Consider the following 24,328-nt stretch of genomic DNA (forward strand, 5'->3'; position numbering starts at 1 on the left):
CTAGTTTACCAAATATCATGAATACTTTCCAAAACAAGAATCATTTTTTTCTGTTCATAGACAACCAAAACAAACAATGAGAATAATAAGAACACAAAGTTGTTCTATGCACAAAACTACAATATAATATTAAAGAAAAGAAGAATGTAGTCTTGTATAAGAACTAAATTGACAACACTATGTAAACCATAATCATTGTTAAATACTCATGCTTTTGGCCAAAACATTTCAGAGGCCATATCATCTACATGTGCCCCCCAAGTTAACAGCAAGGAGAGTATACTAGAATTTTAAAAATACCCATGCCTCTAAAAAAGGGCACTATCGAAATAACAACCAACAAAAAGCAAAATGTAACTGAACCATCCTAAGTTACTAGGTGTGCACCCCCTGCCCCTACATCCTAGTGTGGATGTGTTTGGGTGTGGATGCGTTCAGATGCACTGTGGTGCATCCAACCATTTTACTCACTTTTTCACTCTAAAAAAAAACACATTTTAAAGAGCAACAATCCAAGAGAAGGGCCAAGAGGCATGGATTCAAACACTATCTAAGCTCCCACAACCAAGTCAATTTCCATGCTCATCTTAGTTTTTGCATTATGCAACATTGCTACAATGTTTGGTAAGCGCATGGGTGGTGTCATTGCCATTGCGATAGTGTATGACATACTTTTGTTCGTGAACATAAGAATTCATAAAATAAAACATGCATACGTGGATTCGAACTGTTAACTTAGGAAGCATCTATGCATCAATGTAAACATATGAATTCATAAAATATTTAGTAAAAGCACGAATATATACAAAAATGGGTATTAAATAATTTCAAATATCCAATTCATATGTAAATTAATGATCTTCATTTCTAAATGCAAAAGGATGTGCAGTGGTTGCCTTTTGAAGCATAGGCCCAGGTTCCAACTTTCCTACCTCCTTAGGGAAGGCTTTTCCTTGCAACCATTTTGTTAAGCTGGTGTAATCCTATCCTATTGTTCCCAGTTGTGATATAGGATTTTTTTGTTAAAATTCATGCATGTATATGTTGTTAAATACAAGACAAGAAAGCAGTATTATAATAAAAAAACAGAACTATTATATCATAGAGAATATGGAAGAGAAATTTAAGTTGCTTGCTTTTTATACACTAAGTCAAATTTGAATAAACCAATTAATTTGGTTGTCCTTTACTAACCAAAGAAAATCGAAAGCATTATGTTTAAGCCAAAAGTAGAACAGGAAACAAAATAAAAGGCTACCTAGATGCTTGCTCATAGCTATAGAATTTGACAGCAGAATTGGGTATTATCCTGGCGCAATTGGCACCATTTCCTTTGAAAAACCCACGTATCCCTTCTGCATTCCATATATAACGCAGTCCTTGAACTGTCCCAATGTACTTAGGATTAAGAGGGTTTTGAACCTAACAAAAATAAAACAAAATAAAATGAGATGCTAAAGAAGAGGTTCACTTATAACTTGTTGAGAACACATCAAGCATAGATTCAAAAAAATGTGAAACCATGAAATCTATCCATCTACAAAAAAATTAAAGCATTTTGATTAGAAGCAAATATACCTTCAATGCAAAATTTGCATCCAAGGCTTCATTTCTAGTGCTGATTTCTCAAACCATTGTTCAGATGCAACAGACAGAAGAGAGAAAAACTTGCCAAAAACATTTGCAGCAACTTTGTAGTCCCCCACTACAGAAAAACAGGGATTCAGCAAAAAAGTTTATTTCAAGCATACAGCACTTTTTTATTCAACAGCCAATAGGCATATTTCTCTTGGGCAAAGGTCATTTCAAAATAATACAAACTGGTGTAAAGTTTCTGCCAAATCCTTATCTCTTAATCAGACTTTTAATCCAATCTTATATGCTGAGAATGATCTTCTAAGTAGTATGAATATTGACGAAACTAGTGCTTATTATAATGCAGAGCCAGATACAATACTGAATATTTAACCTTTTATTGTGATAGAGAATCTCAGATATAAATTGCAGGATATATAATGCTTATAGGAGCAGACTGCTGTAACTGTGTGTCCTATAATCTGCATTTACAACCTACTTATATATCCTTTCTAAAGGGTATGTCCCTCAAGGGACATAACCCTTCCTAACTTGGCACCTATAGGAGAGATATATATATATCATTAAATGCCAACATTAGAGATAGATTACTATTAAGAGAAGTACGGTTTGTACTGTCAGACCTGTAGGTTTATCTTCGTTAATATTCTTAACACTCCATCTTAACCTAATAATCCTACAGAGAGATCATATCTAGCAACACCAATACAAATGAATAAGCAAGAATTAATACTCTATATCTGTTTGTCTCTTCTTAGTATGTGGTATCATAGAACACATGATACAAAGTTATATTACTAAACCTGTGATATGACAAATCACAGCCACTAGTGATATTATACAAGATAAATCTGAAGAGTAATCTCTTCATTTATCCAAGTTATGATTTCATAGAAACTGGTATTTCTATATCACAACATGATCCTTAGTTTTAAGATCTACCAGAATACTAGATAAACCTAGAGAATACTAAGATTCTTCCTTTATCCAATTTGTGACCATGAACATAGCAATGTCAACATCACAATATGATCTTGAACTCATCTAGATCTTACAGTAGAACTCTATTGTTTAGCACATTATCTAAGAGATCGTCACCTCTCATAATGTTACAAGTGTTTATTATTTTCAAAGATCGTCACCTCTTAAAATAATGAATACAAATGGTGGAGCCCATAACAGTCAATAGCTTGACAAAACAAAATTATTTTATTAATAATCAAGAGAGTGCAAATGGATTACAACTCAACCATACCAAGTCTCCTCCTGAAGTGTTCTATCTTCACTCTAGATAGAGGTTTGGTGAGTATTTTTGATGTCTGATCCACAATGCAAATGTATTCCAATTTTACAGAATTTCTATCTACCATATCTCTTACATAATGGTAAAGAATTTCAATATGCTTGGACCTATCATGGAAAACTGGATTCATTGAGAGCTTGATGGAACTCTAATTAACACAATGAATAATCATGGGATTCATAGCTTGCCCAAATAATCCCATAAGTAACTTCCTCAACCATACTACTTCTCGGGAGGCCATTGTTGCTGCAATGTATTCGGCTTCTGTGGAACTTTGTGCTACTGAAGATTGCTTTCTACATATCCAAGATATCATTGCTGATCCCAAACTGAAACAGCATCCTGAAGTACTTTTCCTATTTTTAACACTTCCACCCCAATCTGAATCAGTGAATCCATGCAAGTCTAAAGCAACTTTCTCATATTTGAGTCCGAGATTAAGAGTGCCTTGTAAGTATTTCATAATGTGTTTAACTGCAACTAAGTGAATCTCCTTTACTTCACACATAAACTGACTTAAGGTATTAATTGCATAGCAAATATTTGGTCTTGTATTTACTAAGTACATAAGAGACTCAATCATCTGTTTGTAGAGAGTAGAATCTATGGATGGTGATTCTACAATTGCTTCCTTAAGTTTATGTAGATTAGTCTCCACTAGAGATCACATAGGTTTGCAATTCCACATTCCAAATTTCTTTAAAATATCTGATGTATACTTTCGTTGATTGAGTATGATACTGTCAAAATTCTGTCGTACTTTCAGTCCTAAAAAGTAATGAAGGAGTCCCAAATCTTTCATCTCAAATTCTCTAGTTAGATTTTTCTTGCACTGATCTATGAGATGATCATCACCTGTTTTAAGTAGATCATCAACATACAGTATCAGAATTACCATATCATCTTTATCTCTTTTATAATATAAATTTGGATCAGTGTCATTCTTGGAGAATCCTAAGCTGGTGAGATACTTATCAACTCTTTCATACCAGGCCCTGGGAGCCTGTTTAAGCCCATAGAGAGCTTTCTTGAGCCTGCAAGCAAAAGCATTAGGATCATGAGTTGCAAATCCTTCAGGTTGCTCCAGATATAGTTCTTCTGAAATCTTTCCATTTAGGAATGTTGTTTTCACATCCATCTGATGCACCTTCCATCCCTTTGATGCGGCAATTGCTAAGACTACTCTTACAGAGGTATATTTGGCAATAGGAGCAAAGATTTCTTCATAATCAATCCCTTCTTTCTAAGAAAATCCTCTTGCTACAAATCTGGCTTTATACTTCTCAATACTACCGTCAACAATATGCTTTATTTTAAATATCCACTTGGAAGAAACAACAGATTTTCCTTTAGGTCTTGGAACAATTTCCCAAACATCATTTTTCATGATAGATTGGTATTCTTCTGTCATAGCTTCTTTCCAAGCTATATATTCAATAGCATCAGAGGGATTGGCGGGCTCTATTTTGGATAAATCACTTATGTTAGCTGTATAACCAGAGAATCTTTTAGGTCTTTTGCTTTCTCTGACTGTTCTGAAAGGTGCAGCAAAGTCTTGAGCTACTTCAACTGTTTTAATGGCCCAAAGTGGTCTTTTCTTTGAATTTTCTTCAAGGTTCATATTTTGAATTTCATCTTCGATTTCTTCTAAGTTCTCCCTCTGGGACCTAGATTCACTATTTCTTTCAGAACTAGATAAAGGAGAAGCTTTATCAAAACTTATGGCTCTTTTGAATGCAAGATCTTCTTCAAAGATTACATCTCTACTAAGTTCAATAGTTTTCTGTCCAGGTATGAAAATCCTATATGCTTTAGAAGTTTCACTATACCCTACAAAAATACCTTTCCTCTCAGAGGGTTCTAATTTGGTTCTCTTTTCTTTTGGAACATGGATATATACAGGACATCCAAAAATTCTAAGATGACTTATATTGGGTTTTACTTTAGTAAATACTACTTCAGGTGTTTTATTTTTAAGATAGGAGTGAGGACTTTTGTTTTGAACATATATAGCATCTGTCCAAAGATAATATTCTACGTTTTAGTAAAAAATCATAGCCCTAGCAGCTTCTATATTTGTCCTATTCTTTCTTTTTGCTACCCCATTCTGCTCTAGGTTATAAGGAATAGTGTACTCCCTCTTAATCCCTAATTCTTTACAAAACCTTTTAAACAAGTCTGAGGTATATTATGCTCCGCTATCAATTCTAAGGGCTTTAATTTTATGTCCTGAAAAACTTGTTGTTAATGCTTTGAATTCTTCAAGTCTTTGTAGGATTTATTCTAATTCCTTGCATTTTAAAAAGTAAATCCATGTTTTCCTAGAGAAGTCATCTATGAACAAGATATAATACCAGAATCCTCCAAGAGAAGGAACAGATATAGGTCCACATAAATCTGAATGAATTAATTCTAGTACATTATTTATTTTCCTAGTACTATCATAAAAGGGACTTCTAGCGCTTTTACTCAGACCACACCCTTTGCAAATACAATACTAGGGTGGTCTTTATTTAATTTGGGTAATCCAATAACCATCTTTTCCATAGTTGATAAAGTTTTAAAATTTAGATGCCCTAATCTTCAGTGCCATATTTAATTTGAATCTTCAGCTTCGTGGACTAGGGCTTGAATGGATCGACTAGATTTTGTATTCAATTCATACAAATATCTCTTTCTTTGACCAATTAACTTTGCTTTCTTGATGGAAGAGTTCTTAGCCCAAGTTAATATTTTGCCATCCACGAATGCAACATTGTGTCCATCATCTTCAAGTGTTGTAATTGAGATTAGGTTTCTTTTAATCCCTAGTACATAGAGTACACCTTTAAGAAGAAAAGTATTTCCTAATTTTAGTTTCAAAGTACAATTTCCAATTCCTTCAACGGAGTGTGCTGAGTTATCACCAATGGTAAGTTCACCGTTCACCTTCTCTGATAAAGAATCTAGAGTTTCTTTGTATCTCATTATATGTCTAGAAGATCCACTATCAATTACCCATGCTTTATTTGAAATTTCATTTGATAGAGAGGAATACAAACACGATTCTCAGGATCATAAGTATCTTCTTCTCTAATGACATTTGTACAATATCCCTGTTGTTTGGAATTTTCAGAACAATTTGATCTATAGTGTCCAAATCTTTCACATTTGAAACACTTTATTTTACATAGATCTTTCTTGGGCTTTCCATTCTTTTGATTTCCCTTTTTCTTCTTGAAATGCTTCTTCTTGCCTTTATAGGAATTCGTATTAAGAATGTGAAGTTTTTCGTCTTCTACTTTTGGTTTCCCTCCTTTCTTTAGTTTTCTAGATTCCTCTTGAAGACAATCATTCTTGAGTGTGTTAAAGTCTGCGAGCTAATCTCTGGCACTTATTCCTTGTGCAAATGTCTCCCATGAATCTGGCAATCCATCTATAGCCATAAGTGTTATTTCTATGTCACTAATGATGGTTCCTATGCTTGATAGTTCATCTCTAATGCCGGCAACTCTTAAGAAGTAAGAACTGATCAATTCTCCTTTCTTTATTTGAATGTGATTTAGTTGCCTTTTTAGTACAAGAACCTTGGTTACATTGTTTACTTCATAGGCATTTCGTAATGCATTCATCATATCAAAGGCAGTTTGATGTTTTGTAAGCATAGGTAGAATATCATTTTTAACTCCATCCAAGATGATTTGAATAGATTTTCTATTTCCTCTGCTCCAGATAGATTTGTGAGGTTCAACTGGGAGTTGTTTGCATGCTCCTTCAATGAATTGTTTTACATTGTTCTCTTCAAAAATCATCATGATTCTGAATTTCCAGGCTTCAAAGTGCTCTTTCCTATCAAACCTGTCCTCGGATCTGATCATGTAAACCATGGAAGATAGAAGATTGTTGCTTGATGTGTACAAAGTCTGAATACTGAAATTTAGCAGAGCCTAGGTTCGATTACCAGAGATGTGATACCATGTAAAGTTTCTGCTAAATCCTTATCTCTTAATCAGACTTTTAATCCAGTCTTATATGCTGAGAATGATCTTCTAAGTAGTATGAATATTGACAAAATTAGTGCTTATTATAATGCAGATACAACACTGAATATTGAACCTTTTATTGTGATAGAGAATCTCAGATATAAATTGCAGGATATAAAATGCTTATAGGAGCAGACTGCTGTAACTGTGTGTCCTATAATCTGCATTTACAACCTACTTATATATCCTTTCTAAAGGGTATATCCCTCAACGGACATAACCCTTCCTAACTTGGCACCTATATGAGAGATATATATATCATTAAATGCCAACATTAGAGATATATTACTATTAAGAGGAAGTACGGTTTTTACTGTCAGACCTGTAGGTTTATCTTGGTTAATATTCTTAACAACTGGCTGCAAATTCCTAAGCAAAAGTGTAGTTCTGTATACCCAGCTCTGCAGCAGACTGCTTTTTATATCAGCATAAATATCTGAATACTGTTGTAAGCTAAGTTGCTGGAATTTGTGATTTTCCAGTTTTTTTTTGGTTCATTGTAGTTGCTGTCACTGCCTGTGCTGTTTTGTTAATATGTGTTCTGTTAAGGCTGTACCTTATTCGCTCTGAACTTGAAATCTAACACATTTTAATAAGTTCTAAGTTGCATTTGTTACTGCTATGATATTCTGGTATGCAATCCTTGGAGTTTGTTGAACCATTTCAGCTATATCACTGTCTGGTATGCAAACATTGTCTCAAGGAGTTGCCTGCAAGGTTGTCACCTGTGAGGAAATTCTCACATCAAATCGATATGATTCCAGGAGCTAGGCAAGTCAACTGAATGGATACAAAGATGACTCGAGAGTTGAACGCGCCAAGTACATAATTTATTAGACAAGGCCTATAACGAAAAGCTTGGTTTGTGTGCATCTCCAGCAAGTCTAACACAAAAGGACAGTGAATAGAGAATATGCGTTGATTGGAGGACACTGTCAATAAGATCACCATTCAGTATAAATTTCCCTTACCCAGAATGGATGATTTATTAGAATATCTAAGCGGTGCTAAATAATGCTGTCTGGTAATTACTATTTGTTAAAACTTTGTCAGGGGGTAGTTAGTTGGGTGGTGGTTGCCGAAAGTTGCTGACGGCTGGCACTCCCACCCCCTCAACACCTTTATAAATGTTCATGTAATTATCTCCGAGATATGTTGTGGTTGTCATCATGAAGTAGAAGTAATGTTGGTGTCAATTTGAGATACATTGCTAGCATTTATGAAATTAATAAATATCCATATGTGATTTTATCTTATATTTCATATGCTCTGTTACATTTACTTTACATTCTCGCAGCTACGGCCTTCCTCCTCTTCTTACACAGGTTTTCAGCAATGGCTTGGGGTCTCTTCCTGCACTGAGGCCTATCATTTTGTCTTGGATTTCTTCTCAGTTGCTTGGAGCATGAGTGGGTTCGGTTTCATTTAGGTTTGCAAGCTCTTGCTTTTGTTCTATTTTCTTTCACCGGCCACCATTTGGTGCTCATGATGTAGGCTTTCTCTTTGTCGGGTTTCTACAGTTCCTTGGACACTCTTGTTGGTCTTTTGTTGGACATTAATAAAAAAATCTTATATTTGTAGACATGTTGTAATAACCCCAACAAGTTATAACTCTATCAAACACAAAGTCTTCTTTAATTCGCTTGTTTGACATTTTGTCAAACACTTTGCAAGCAAGAGATATATTGCATATCTAAATTTTGATTGCTTTCTAAATGCCAAACATTAATAAATATGCTTGCAAAGAACACACCAAACATCTAACAATGAAGATGCAATTGCTTTTGTATAACACAGATTACAAATAGGAAAATAAGCATCTACATCCATAAGACATTAGGGCGACAAATTCTAATATAAAACTCTGATATAAATCAGAGTACAACGGATTTTACAAACACTACCAATGCCCTAAATATTACTCTCGAACAATGCAAAATGTGGTATATTAAAACTTGGAATTGCTCCAAAAATATGAATTTTCCTATAGCAAATTACTATAGCAATGACACTATAGTAGTGTCACGGTAGCAGCAGTACTATAGAAAAGTTACTACAGCAGCAATACTATAGCAAGTTACTGTAGCAGTACCACTGTAGCAAAGTTACTATAGCAATATCCAACTTATTCCTTACTCCACAAATCTGGCCCTAGGCCACAAATTTGGCATAATGAAAAGACTAATTTGTCTTCTCCAACAGTCGCAAACCTTCGGAAGATATTTCACCACCTCAATTATGCAAATCAATGGGAGTGTTTATTCGCAACGATCAATGTAGCAACTACAGAAACCCTTGGCTCCACAAGTTATCCGAAAGAGTAGATGGCAACACATTCAGTGCTCAACGATGAAGTTGCCCTCCCTATTTATTCTTTTCCTCCAATAGATGGACCTCCTTCTAGAAGAAATAAAATAATATTGAATTCCTCCTTCTAGAAGATTCTTTTAATTTAATTATTTAACTTTAGTCACTTTTAATTATATTAATTAAATATAAAGTCACCTTTTAATTTTAATTTATTTAATGACTTTATAAGAAATTCATTTAATCAACTTCTCCATATTTTTCCACTCAGCCTTCGAAGAATGTAAAAGCTAAGAACTCCACTGAGATGCTAAAAAGATGGGCACATTACACATGTAAAAGTGGTCAATGCCTATGGCCGCCCTCTTTTTTAACATGTCTTCTATTTTGCAATATTGTGTCATTCTTCTATGTCATTAACCACTAATTGTTGTTGCTAATTTACATTATTTTCAAATCAATTTGAGATTTTCATCATGTCCAATCATGTCATTTTTCATCATGATTCATCCTTATAGGGGTAAATAACCATTAAATTATCCCCTCTTCCTAAGTCCTAGCTTTGATAAATAAGCAGTGTAACACGGGGACTCGCAACACCCTCCAAAACCTCAAAGTACCCGTCCCCAAGACGTCCCCGCACTGGGTACTTGAGTGCCCAAGTACCCCACCTCCACCATTCCGCAACCATGTTGTTGTTAGGATGGATACTTGAATTTCTATTTGAATTTTGATTTTTGAATGTTACTATTGGGTATGTAATATGTTACTATGTTGAATGTTCATTGATTCTAGTCCATGTTGCAATTTTGCTATGTTCGAGTTTAACTACTATTTTGTGAGAAAAAATGAATTTTTAAATTCAAAAATTCTCTCCTTTTCCAAATGGGATTTTATCCCTTATTCGTGTTTCACCCGCTTTTCTAGCCTCCTCCTTTTTCGATAATTGTCATAGTTTATGACAATTTTCCTTTTTACTTCTGTCATAAATTGTCATAGTTTTTTTACAATTTACATTTTCCTAATTTTCCTTTTGCCATAATTGTCGTACTTTATGACATTCTTTTTTTTTTATTATTTGATTTTCAATTGTCCATTAACTTGTCCTAAGTTGTCATTATTTGCGACAAATTTCCTCTTTCAAATTTGTCAAATACCGAAGTCTATGACAATTGCCCTTTTGCACACTTAATATGACAATTGCCCTTTTGCACACTTAATTGCTAATTTTCAATTCCTCTTGAAAATTCTATAAATTGAGATCATCTCTCATTTTTGTGAACCATTGTCTTTCAAATTTTCTCGTCATTATTGTCAATTTCTTGCTTTCATGCTATAGGTGCATTTAATCATAATGGGGGCAACATTACAACATTTGGAGAAGAAAGAAAGGACATAAGGAGTCCCATTGAGGGAGTGTTTGCATTCAATTGCTTTATTTTATGCACTTTATTTCAATTTCTCTTATGTTAGGATAGGGTTGTTTTGCATGCTTTTATAGGTTTGATGGTATTCCTTGCATACACGTGTTTCCCCTTCTTCCTCTCCTTTGATCTTATCTTATCTAGTAGGTGTTAAACTTTACCCTATAGGGCAAACAAATAATTCTCTAACATTGATTTAAAAAGTGGATATCATCAAATTAAATGAAAGGGAAATCGGTTGAAAATTAACTTTAGAGCTAAAATGGATTATATGAATGGTTAATAACACCCTTTGGCTTAGCCAATGCCCCTAGTAGATTCATCAGATTATTAAATCAGGTACTAAAACCATTTATGGAGAGATTTGTTGTGGTTTATCTTGATCATGTACTAGTATTTAGCAAAACTAAGGACGAAGGATTGAAGTCTCAACTTAAAGATGGATCTTTCAAAAATAGTTGTAATAAGGGAGTAGTCTACGCTGAAAGGTGCTATTGAGGTAAGAAACTTGCACAGATTGGCTAATTTTAATATAAAATTTGTAAGACATTTTAGTGGAATTTTTGCACCATTATCCTAGTGCATGAAGAACATATTTAAATGGATAGCATAAACAAAATGAAGCTTTGAGATTTTGGAAAAAAAAAAAGTAACCAAACAGGCTATTAGGAACCAAGTAATTTTGAGTTAGTAGTTCAAGTGGGTTGTGATGCAAGTGGGAAGGCTATCGGAGGTGTGTTAAGTCAAAAAGGTGGACTTAAAACCTTCTTTAGTGAGAAATGAAATGAGATAAATCAGAATTCTTATTGTTATGACCCAGAGTTCTACACCATTATTCAGGTGGGCTGAATATCAACAAAGCCATTCTTTTGTTTAGAAACAGATTTTGACAATCAAATAGAATAGTTGGTGCACTATGTCTAAGGATATTGATTTTAAGAAAGTGTTTCAAGAGGGTTAAGATGTGGGTGTGAAGACTGTTGGAGCTGTGTTTAGTCAAGAAGGCATACCTATAATCTTCTTCAATGATGAATTAAATAAAACAAAAACAGAAGTATTATATTTACAACCAATAGTTCTATGCCATCATCCTAACATTGAAGAAATTGAGGCACTACTGATAGCCTAAAGAGTTTGTTCTCTATACAGATCACCAAGCATTAAAGTAAGTCAATAGACAATTGAAATTGAATCAAAGACAAATGACGTGGGTTGAATACCTACAAACTTATCCTCTTGTTTCAAAACATAAGTTTGGACAACCAAATAGAGTACCTGATGCAGTAAGTCTAAGGATATTGCTGCTAAAGATTATGGAGCTTGAGGTAATTGTTCTTGATTATTTAAAAGATTTATATAAGGATGATTGTGAATTAGCTGAGATCTAGGAAGTGTGTCAAGATGCTAAGGAATCTTAGGATCTCTTTATTCAATAAGGGTTTTTTAATTTGTGTTTCAATGTCAACAAACATGTATAACCCAACACTCTATGAGGGAGGATCTCATGAAGGAAATGAATAGAGGTCCTAGTATTCATTTTGAAGGGACAAAACCTTTCCAAAAGCGTTTTGTATATTTTTACCTACTGCAACTGGACCGTGGAAAGATATTGCTATGGATTTTGTTTTGGGACTATCATTAACTCAAAAGGGAAATGATATTACTTTGTAGTAGCAGACAAGTTCTCCAGTATGGCTCACTTAAGACTATGTGACAAACCCAATGATGCGTCAAACATTTCTAGATTAATTTTCCAAAATGTGAAAAAATCGCATGTTTTATCTTGAAGTGTTACTTCTAATAGGAATACTAGGTTTATGAATAATGTTTGGAGGATGTTATGGAAAAGAGATTTCAGTCTTGCTCATCATAAATTGATAGAGAAAGGTAGTAAATAAGAGTCTTGGCAATCTACTTAGAAGTTTAGTAAGAGATCAACCTATGAGTTGGACTTGGTCCTTACCCAGGCAGAGTTCACATAAAATTATTTAATTAATAGGTCAACCAGCGATCCCTTGTTCCATATTGTACCGTGGCAGATCTCCAAAGCATATCATAGATTTGAAAAGGTGATTGCTAACAGGACAAAACGCAAGGCTAAAGACTTCACAAAATATATTCAACAATTGCATGAGAAAATTCAATAAAGTAATTTAAAATACAGGGAAAAGGCTGATGAGAAAAGAAGAGTCAAATTATTTATAATCAATGCTTCAATCATGGTGTTTATATGGAAAGAAAGATTTCCCAAGGGAGCCTATATTTATTTAAATACATGAAACCTGGACCCTGCAACATTTTGCAACAAAAAGGAATTCTAATTATGCATATATGGTTGCTCTTCCACTAGGAAAATATACTTCACCAATATTCAATGTTGCTAATCTACACTCACATGCAGGAAATGATAGTGCTGCTATAGATTTTGAGAATATTACAAATGTCATGTATTAAACTGACCAAATCCCAGAAGAAGACAGAAAATAAAAGATTGACAAAATACTATCAAGAAAGGGTTGTGAAGAATATCAAAGAAGTATTTGGTAAGATGGAAAGAGAAACGGTATCCAGAAAATTAATGATGATCTAAAGCAAAATTTGCCCATTTGAGCATAAGATCAGTTCAGTTTGTAGAGCTCTAAGAGCAGAAGCACTTTTTTATGTAAATTGGTATTCGATGTCAAGCACCCTGAGGTCTAAATGTGATTTGCATGAAAAAAATCCAAAATAGTTTTTGCCCTAGTGGCTTTTTTCTGTAGTTTTCCAATGTGGAATAGCGAATCCCAAGCTCAAACTTTCTTATAGGATAGGTGATGCAATAAACTATCTTGGATGTCTTAATGTCAAAGAAAACTTCTAATTGAAGGACAATAAAAGCAAAATAGATTTGCTTTTCCCAAATTCAAGAAGCTTCCAAGCAGTGGAATAGGGCCAATTCAAAAAGGATAACTATGCAACATTCAAGACAGCCTCCTCTACCTATAATTAAAGGACTGCCTCCATATGTCTGTAACATGAGCACATGTTTTTGTAAATTGGTATTTGATGTCAAGCACCCTTAGGTCTAAAAGCGATCTGCATGAAAAAAATATATGAAATAGTTTTTGTCCTAGTGGCTTTTTCCTGTAGTTGTCCAACGTGGAATAGTGAATCCCAAGCTCAAACTTTCTTATGGGAGAGGTGATGAAATAAATTATCTTTGGATGTCTAATGTCAAAGAAAACTTCTAATTGAAGGACAATAGAAGCAAAATAGATTTTCTTTTCCCAAATTCAAGAAGCTTCCAAGCAGTGGAATAGGGCCTATTCAAAGAGGATAACTATGCAACATTCAAGACAGCTTCCTATACCTATAAGTGAAGGACTGCCTCCATATGTCTGCAACAGGGATTTTGGCCCCATAAGTGATCCACAGTAGGGATGATTGGTACACAGTGATCACCAAAAGAATAGACTGGCTGGAAATCAATCAGCAGAAGTATAGATCTGAGCAACCAAGTTAAAGCTAAGTGTTTTCGTTATAAGCTGAGAGCTCTACATGGTGTTGTTAGCTAAGGTAAATTGGTACTTTTGCAATTTTTGTTTTGGTTAATTGTGATTGCTATCACTGCCTGTCTGATTGTATTGTTAAGGTTGAACCCCATTGGCTCTCAGATTAAAATCCAATATTCTAATGAAATGTGAATTCTATTTGTTGATTTTGTATATCTCTGGTATGAACTGCTTGGGATTTGCAGAACTAATCTAGCCACTACACCACATTGACAAAAAAATGTCGACTGAATGCAACTTGAGCAGGTTTATAGCAGCCCTTGCCACTAAAGCAGCCAACGATGCATTTGACAAAGCCTTCATTTAACTAACAGACCCCACCATCAAATAGAAGCTAATTTGAATTGATATTTTGATATTTTCAATCAATTTCCTTTTAACTTGTTTTTTCATTGTGTCTGCCTTCTCCAGTTGTTAAATTTTCTTCAATTTAGATTCATGGAATGAAAAATAAAGAAGGAATAAATGAAGAGCACTCATTTCTCCCTTTTTCCATTTCTTGTTCTACAATGCACTTTTATGTTTTTTATTTATTTTTAACCATTAACCATGTTCTTCCTGATAGTTACCTATTTTTTAGATAAAAACCTTTGAATGGTTTTAAATTTTTTCGTAATAATTCATCTTAGTTTATTTTGAAACACTAAATTAATTTTCCATTTATCTGTTATTGTCATGCACTTCAAATTATAGATTGTTATAATATTGAGCCTAGTTATAAAGGACTTGTTGGAAACATGCCATCCCTAGAGGCTAAGAGAGAAGAGTTGGAATACAAATTTTGCGATGTTAAAATAAGTGTTTGAGACATTAATCGATAAAAATAACAGTTCACACAAATTGTAGTCCAAGATGTAACATTGTGCCCATGTGTGCCTATTAATGTTTGCATGAGGTACAAAATAAATTAAAGACCTTTAACCAAAGATCTTAAAGATAAGCAAAGAGAAAAAAGGACAGCCACATATGAAGACTTATTTTTTTATTCCTTCATTCCTTGAATCTGCAAAGCACTAGTGACAGTGCCAGCTAGTGCTAGTGTTGGGCTTTCTAGTTTAAAAAGTCAAATTGGTTTCATATATTGTACCACATACTACTTAAAGTTCCCACTGATCATTTGAGAGCATACTTTAAAATACAAACAAGCATGATGCAGTAACACATGAAATCAGAGACGTTCTATTGTACCATTCTATTTGACGTAGACGAATAACTAATTTTTAACTTTGTTTTGATTCTCAATTTTAGAACTTCTTTATTTATTTTCATTGTTTTAAGTCCTTATTGGCAAAATCTAGCAAATAAAATTTCTATTTGTTGGGGGCAGGTTTGAAGACCCTAATGTGGAGAGAAATGTCTCAATTATGACTCAAAGAATGATCTTTGTGTAGGTTAAAATTGACAAGCTGTTATGACATGGAAGAGGAAGCATTGCACAATTATAACTGATAGTTGGATAGATAGGAGAACATGGCACTGTTGTATCTCGTTGTATCATTCTTATGTCATACAATTTTCTTAAAGTTCATTGATTTGGTGATTAAGATTTCAAACCTGTATTTGTAGTTATTAACATTAGCATTTCAATTTTTCTTATTTCTGCCTTGGGTGGGCATAGTTTCCTCAAAATTCACTAATGCTTAACAAAAAATTAAAAATGTTAATTTCCCTTGTCTTCCAAGTTTCACAGTAAGTCATATCTACAGAGATAAAAATTAAAAAATTAATATCTATAGATAAGTCATATCTTTAAATTTCACAATCAGTCATATGTTGATGCTTTATAAAAATTAGAAAGTAAATATCTATAGATAGTTACAAACAATGTAACATATTATGTTACTGCGAGTAAAATGTTACTGCGAGTAAGCTACTGATGAATAGACACCCATCCTTATTGCAGACTACTTGTGCTACTCATAGCATTAACCTCATATTAGAGGATATCAGCAAAATCCTTATCAAAGTATGTGTGAAGCATGCTAAAAACATTTGCAAATATATTACGAACCATGCTTGGGTTGTCATCTTAATGAGGCAATGCACAGACAATAAAGAAATGGATTCTCTGGGAATAACCTACTTTGCAACGAGATTATTACATTGCAATCTTTTGTTTAGTCAATAGCTACCTTTGGGTGCATGTTTGTTAGTGATTGTTACACAAGCTAGATGATCGAATAATGAGATATTTATTAATAGTGAACGGAAATGTTCTTTAACAATGTACAAACAAGATGCTTTTAAAAACAAACATTAATTGACAAATGACAACATAGGAAACTTTCCTATACAGACCAAAGATGACTGACTATATGACCATTAAAGAAACATTCATCTTGGAAGACATTATCCTAATACCCTCCCTTAATGGTCATTGTATAGATGTTTGAACACCCTCCCTATGTTTGCAAAAAGTTAGACCAAGAACTTTTGCAGAAGAGTACCACAACTCATAACAGACTACAAGAAGCCACAATTTTTGTCATAAGAAATGAAAAAACCCAAAAACTCAAGTTTTACAAGGAATCATATTTTTTAAACCGTGAATCCCACACAACTTTGTGTATTACAGAGCCTAAAGAACATGTTTTGAGGAAAAACTCAACAAAACCAGAAAACAAAACCTCACACGAACATCATGGATTACAAATGATTGAATACGATTTTTGAGGAAAAAACAATCAAAATCAAATTAGCACAAATTTAAAGAAACTGTTTCGACTACGCTAGAAAAATTCGACGAAGACACAAAAGATCTCCAAAAAACTAGAAGGAATCTGAAATCAGAATAAATTGACAGCAAAAAAATTGAGGCACAAAAACCAAGGTGCCCAAAAAAATCTGACATTGACCTAATTGAGATCTTGAAATTTCTACTGCTAATTTTTAGTTAGTTTTTCAAACTAGAATGAAATAAGAGAGGTCTAAATGGAATCCTAGCCAACTGGAAAAAAACTCAAAATTTGCACATAAGCTTAAAAGAAAGCTACATGTACAAATGGTCATGTGAGTTGCAGACAACTAATGCAGATAGAACAAGCAGACCCACAAAAATGTTGCAAGCTGATTTTTGAAGATAAACCCTAGACGGATCTACGAATAAACGGATTTTAATGGATTTATTTCGAAAAAGCTAAAGAACAAAGGATTTCATAATGAAATTCTTAATTTTTTCAAAAAACATTCCTAAGCTCTAATACCATGTTACATAGGCCATATGATGTATAAATGAGATATTTATTAACAAAGAATGGAAATGTTCTTATAGAATATACAAACAAGATGTTTCTAAAGAGAAACATACATTTACAAAAGACAAAATAGGAAACTTTCCTATCAAACTAAGGACAACTAGATGATCATTAAAGAAACATTCTATCTTGGAAGTTATTATCCTAGTGGTGTTGACTAGTCTATTATTTTATGTGTGAAAACCAATGCGAAAGACGACTTTGACTATGATTTCAATGGGTAAATCTTCTATCTTCCAATAAAGATAATTGTACATGTAAGTTCATATTTTCATTCTCTTTTTGTTCATTTTACTAGTTTATCATTTACATTACTTTATTGTTTTTAATTTTGATGTCTGTTCTTTAATCCATTATAACACTTACTCATGTTAATTTTCAATAAAGAATACAATTCACATAACCTCTAGTTGTCTTACTTTGAATTATTGATGGGAAGGAACCCAAAATGGCTACATTTATGAGGGCATTAATGGATCCAAGGAGGTCATTAGATTCATCTAAGGTGGTTGTAGAGAAATATCATCTTCCATAGGATACTACTAATTAATAATGGTACCATGAATTTTACATACCCTTCCATGAAATTGAATATCTCTTGAATGCATTCCAATTTTACTCAAATTTTGAGGTGGATGAGGAGATTTTGTTTGCACTCTACACAGTCATAAAATGGATGGATCTAGCTTGAAGCGGAGATGACCTCTAAGATTAAGATCTACAAGCTTACATAAAGATGTCTCTTTACATGTGATATATGTAAGAAATCTCTAACCTTATGACCAAGGAGTCTATTACTGGTATACTTCAAAAAGTTAACATTTTTTGCATTACTATTCAAACTCGAAACAACCTATGACTATGTAGTTAAGCGTGCTCAAGCTAGAGTAGAACTGGGATGGGTGACCTCCCGAGAAGTGTAGGTGCTTCACCTCTGTGAGCATCACCTAGATCTAATGAGTGCTAAGTGTTCCATTCATTCTCATAAGATATGGATTTGTGTGAACCACTACTCATTAAACATGGGTCAATGAGTTTGACTCAAAAACTACACATTTGAATCCTTATAGCAATATCACAATTTTACTTGTAGTGGAAAATATCTCCTACTCATCAATTGATGAGCTCAAGGAGCTTTCTAATAAATGGTTCATAAGGAATAACACTTGCAGGAGGTTTTACGAATGGTGTAGCAAGTAGAGTGAGTTTAACCATGGAGGAAACTTCATAGTTAAGTGCGATCGAGCTGGAGTAATACTGGGATGGGTGACCCCCTAGGAAGTCCCAGTGCTTCACCTTTGTGAGCATCATCTAGATCCAATGAGTACTAAGTGTCCCATTCATTCTCATTAGACATGGGTTCATGTGAACCACTACTCATGAAACATGAGTCAATGAGTTCAACTCAAAAACTACATAGTTGAATTATGATAGCAATATCACAATTTGACTTCTTGTAGAAAATATCTCCTACTTATCAATTGATGATCTTAAGGAGCTTTCTAATGAATGGTTCATAAGGCATAAAATGTGGAGAAGCTTTTGCAAATGGGATTGCAAGCAGAGTGGATTTAACCATGGTGGAATCGCCATAGGCAAGAGCGCTTGAGCTAGAGTAGTATTACAATGGGTGACCTCATGAGAAGTCTTGGTGCTTCACCTCTGTGAGCATCAGCTAGAGCGAATGAGTGCTAAGTGTTCCATTCATTCTCATAAGAGATGAGTTCGTGTGAACCCCTACTCACGAAACATTGGGTCAATGTGTTTGTACCTATAACTCCATAGTTGAATCCTAATAGCAATATCACAATTTGACTTCTTGTGGAAAATAACTCCTTATCAATTGATGAGCTTAAGGGGCTTTCTAATGAATGGTTCATAAGGCATAACAATTGGTGAAGGTTTTGCAAATGGGGTTGCAAGTAGAGTGGGTTTAACCATGGAAGAAACTTTGTAGTTAAGTGCTTGAGCTGGAGTAGTACTAGGATGGCTGACTACCTAGGAAGTCTCGGTATTTCACCTCTGTGAGCATCGCCTAGATTCAATGAGTGCTAAGTGTTCCATTCATTCTCATGAGAGATGAGTTTGTGCGAACCACTACTCATGAAATATGTGCAATATCACAATTTAACTTGTGAAAAATATCTCCTACTTATCAATTGATGAGTTTAAGGAGAGTTCTAATGAATAGTTCATAAGGCATAACTCTTGATGAAGATTTTGCAAATGGGGTTGTAAGTAGAGTGGGTTTAACCATGTAGGAAACTTTGCAATTAAGTGCACTCGAGCTAGAGTAGTGCTAGGATGGGTGACCTCCTGGGAAGTCTCTATGCTTCACCTCTATGAGCATCACCTAGATTCAATGACTACTAAGTGTTCCATTCATTCTCATGAGAGATGGGTTTGTGTGAACCACTACTCGTGAAATATGGGTCGATGAGTTTGACTCAAAAATTACACATTTGAATCATGATAGCAATATCACAATTTGACTTGTCGTGGAAAATATCTCCTACTCATCATTTGATAAACCTAAGGGGCTCTCTAACAAATGATTCATAAGGCATAACACTTGGTGGAGGTTTTGCAAATGGGTTGCATGCAGAGTGAGTTTAATAATGGAGAATACTTTGCAATTAAGCGCACTCGAGTTGGAGTAGTACTGGGATGGGTGACCTCCCGAGAAGTCCCGCTACTTCACCTATGTAAGCATCACCTAGATCTAATGAGAGCTAAGTGTTCCATTGATAATCATGAGAGATAGGTTTGTCTCATGAAACATGAGTCAATGAGTTTGACTCAAAAACTACATAGTTGAATCTTGATAGCAATATCACAATATTTTACAAATCTTTCCATGAAGAAAAGAGGAAGACGTGAATAGAAAAAAAATGACGTGCAAGAATGGAGAACCACTCATTTGAGTCACTAACATTTGAAAAACCTTTGTGGGTATCATTGAAGAAAGTACAAGAATGGTAGTAATTTTGAAGCTATTTGGCATTCAACGGGATATATGGCAAGCAACATTTTACAATGAAAGGAAGTATCAATCTCCTTAATTATTCCAAACTTAACAAAGTAAAATGATGAATCTAACTTCATTTCAGCCAACCAGAAAATAACCTGGAAAAAATGGATCCATAAAATTAGCATCAAGTGCTCTCTCCTATATTTGGGTTTTGGATTTTCTAGGCTTGAGACAAATAAGTCTGGTTGCTAAGCTAAAATGGTAATTAGATATATTTAGTAATAATGGCGTTAGCTAGAACTTGTCAAGATGCATCGACATTCTAAGGCATACCTAGAAACAATTATTTTTCACATTTAAAAGGTCCTTCAATGTTGCATGTGCATCTTATATATTTTGTGCCTTTTAGAACTAAAATGAAAGTGCCCCCTGGAAGCCACAGGACTCCTTATCATACCAAGAAACAGTTATTTTTCAGATTAAAAAGGCCCTTCCATGTTACATGCACATCTTAAATATTTTATGTGAAATTACTTTTTTTAAACTAAAATGAAAGTGCCCCCTGGAAGACAGGTCACTGTCTCTACTAAATACCACAGATATTTACTAATGATTTTTGTAAGACTGCTGACAAAGGTGGCAGTATATGTCTATCAATTGTTCTCTCTCTATATATGTCCTTGAAGAAGAGCGATCAATTGACTAAGTCTACAATTTCTCCTCTCCTATATAGTGCTGTCCTCACAAGGGCTCCAAAATACTGACCCCAATAATTGTAATAAAGTTTATAAAAAACAATATGATGACAAAGAAGAGTAAATTTTGCTTGGCGGCATTATACACAAATAAGCTAAAGTTAGGTCTGATCATACCAATATTGATGATAGCATAAACATGACTAGTAATAAATAAGTGATTTTCAACTTGGAATATGCCAGCATGAAAACAATTTGCACCAACAAATCTCTGCCTTTAGTGGAGGGATAAAAGAAGCCACTGTAGAATCAACAATTGTGAAGAGAAAGGTCATACACCGCAAATTATGATCTAAATACAGTAAAGAAAAACATACCTGAAGCAGAATTTTCAGTCTCTCTAAAGGCGCCACGGCAGTTCGAGACCTGAGAGCAGAAGGTTTATGAGATTTATAATGCCTTTCAAAACACAATAAACAATAAATTTTGCTATTCCATAGACAGAGAAATATAATTCTTTAAAATGAAGCAAAAAAACAATTTACACTAAGATGGCTCATCAGATTTAAAGTGCATTTTTTAAATTCAACAAAGAACTTATTTCTTTCATAAAATTGAAGGAAATTTTCACTTCATCAAAATTATGAAGTGAAAATATTAACAGAAGAAAGCTTATGAAATCCATACAACACTTGTAATTGATTCAATATGCAAAACAGTACAAACTAAATTATCTACAATAATGACAGTTCAAAAAAGAAATAATATTAATTAGCTTATTGTATCTTAAAGTTCAAATATATTTGTTTGTTGGTGTTTGAGTAGTTATCGGAATCAGTTGATAGATGGTTGTGTTCTACTTCGCAACCATCAAGTTCTTTAAATAAACTGTGTAGTCAGGAAAAGTAGCTTAATCCTTGGTTGTTCATCTTTGGTCTACTTCTGTAAAAACTTCATCTGTGAATGAAGATATATTTTACCACTCAATCGCTTCATTATTTCAAATCTTAGGTTAATTAGAACAAAGAGAAAAAAATTGGATTCATTGCCTTAATAGAAATCAAGTCCAGTGCAAGATTTTCATGTCTTCAGATGCCAATAAAGGCTGGACAAGACCAAGTGATTAAGTGATCTTTCAAACTAATAAAGCAAAAAGAATGGAAAACAAGACTAACATGTTGAAGTGTGTAGCTGCAACAGAGATCTTTATCTCTGCTTTTATAAAATGGAAACATGTTTGTTATGACCATTATGATCACCTTCAGCTGAAAAAGATATTTGTGAGAATATTTAAGTCAATAAAAAAGGCATGTGTGATATGTCATGTGAAGAGGCATGCACATGAAAATATTAAGTGACGTATATTGGAAATTTGAATGGTCTCACATTTGGGATTTGAAGAGACCTTCGTATGTAAGACAAAGAATCAAATGCAATCTATTTATGTGATTGCTCAGTGTATTGTAATTAATCAAGTGAAAGTCTTATACTTGAAAATTTTAATTATCAATAAAAGTGATATTTTGCTGGTGTGGCTGGGTTTTTCCCTTCAAGTGGAAGGGTTTTCCCAGGATAAATGATTTGTGTATTTTGTGTTTTGTTTCTGCTCCTTGATTACTGTTTATCCATATTTCTGGGTCAAAACTTTAACAAAATAGAGGTAGCAAAAGACGCTCTAGTAGTGTAAGCCCATCCAAAAGCAAAAGTAAATCAAAGCCATCGTCAACACAAAAAATATCATAACACTCAACACACTACAAATTGTTGAAGTATAGCATCAGTCAAAGTGATCTACTCATTACATTGAGTATTTGTATTCATGGTTTATATGAACATTGTTTTATGTCTCATATTATTGATATGTGTGTGTGCGCGCATGTATAGATGTCTATGTATTCATAAATTACTTAGCTAATTGGGCTCTTATAATCAGAAGAGACTATTGTGTTATGAAAATCTTGAATGTAATTGTTTCACCACCACATGTCTCTACGGGACATGACTTTGTTGTAGCCTCTATCAGATTGATTTTATCAGAGCTACCTCATTGATGATAAATTATTCTTAAGATAAGTATCTTTTATTTATATATATATATATATATATAATATGCATTATTATATTATTATATTATTATATAATAATATTATATTATATTACATATATGGTTAATATATTAATATTATATATATGTTTAAAGGTGAGTTATGCATATAGTTATTTATTAAGTAAATGGTGATTAACTATAGAGACATGTCTCTTCATGTATCTTGCAGAGACATGTGTCCTCCTCTCATATTTATATGAGATTCAAGTATGCATTTGAAGATCATCAATTACAATGGCTATGATTCTACATTTGCAGAAATGATCTTAGTTACTTTAACATGGTATCAGAGCCAACTATATATGTATAAGGCATACACAATATGGCCCTCTTAACAGCCACAAATACATTGGACTACACGTAACATATTCAGTGAGGCCTTTGACCTCAAATAATGATGGACAAAATGCAATGGTGTTAAGGATTCCAACAATAAATGGAACATTTGATAACAAAATAAACTAGGTCTGCACATTGAATAGGAAGGAAGAAAATATAACTATAGACTGGCAAGGAGAAGAATTTAGGCAGCGTAGAAGGACAAAAGTCCCAAACAGATATTGTTGAGAATAGAAGCAGTGCAAGTCAAACATAATATAAGCAACCATCATGGAGAAAAATTCATAGTAGAATCCAGTCAGTGGAAAGATCACCAGAGATTTGAAGGAAGGTATGGATAGGTAGACACTCAAAAGAGAGTTTGATAAGTGTAAAGGGAACCATTTAGAATTTGATCAAAATATATAGTTAAATCTATTCAACACAAGCAAACACAAAGAGAACGGTGGAATTAATGTATTACCACAGTTACATGCTTCCTATTGGAAAGCAACATGAACCATCAATTATTTCTAAACAAAGTTTGGCGAGAATCGTTGTGCTTAAGATATTACAAATGAAGTAATAATGTGTATTTGTGAGAATATATTAAAGATTGGGGTGGATGTCGTGAAAACTATTTGACAATGCCAATAAGGAGTTTGAGGGTTATTAAATCTTGTTACTGTTATGCTACATAATAATCAAATCCACTAATAGAATATTAGAAGTTATGGGAATAAGGATTGCAAGTGTCGACAATCTTCACATTGGTACCCC

At 33.7% G+C, this 24,328-nt stretch overlaps 1 protein-coding gene across 2 annotated transcripts in view; it reads right to left on the bottom strand.

The window, feature by feature from the left end:
• The window catches only part of LOC149553730 (mitochondrial adenine nucleotide transporter ADNT1-like), a 208,433-nt gene that overhangs the window by 102,721 nt on the left and 81,384 nt on the right, over positions 1–24,328 (bottom strand). For both annotated transcript variants that reach the window (XR_016353148.1, XM_089789094.1), the window contains exons 2-3: positions 21,501–21,549; positions 1,259–1,422 (exon numbers count right to left, since the gene is read on the bottom strand). Coding sequence is in view for 1 of the 2 variants with exons in the window: in XM_089789094.1 (XP_089645220.1) it covers positions 1,259–1,422; positions 21,501–21,549 (213 nt within the window). In the remaining variant the exon portion in view is untranslated. The remainder of the gene's footprint in view (positions 1–1,258; positions 1,423–21,500; positions 21,550–24,328) is intronic.

This window comes from Cupressus sempervirens, chromosome 6 (genome assembly GCF_028749045.1).
Source record: "Cupressus sempervirens isolate cs-2001-9-10 chromosome 6, ASM2874904v1, whole genome shotgun sequence".
Taxonomy (NCBI): Eukaryota; Viridiplantae; Streptophyta; class Pinopsida; order Cupressales; family Cupressaceae; genus Cupressus; species Cupressus sempervirens.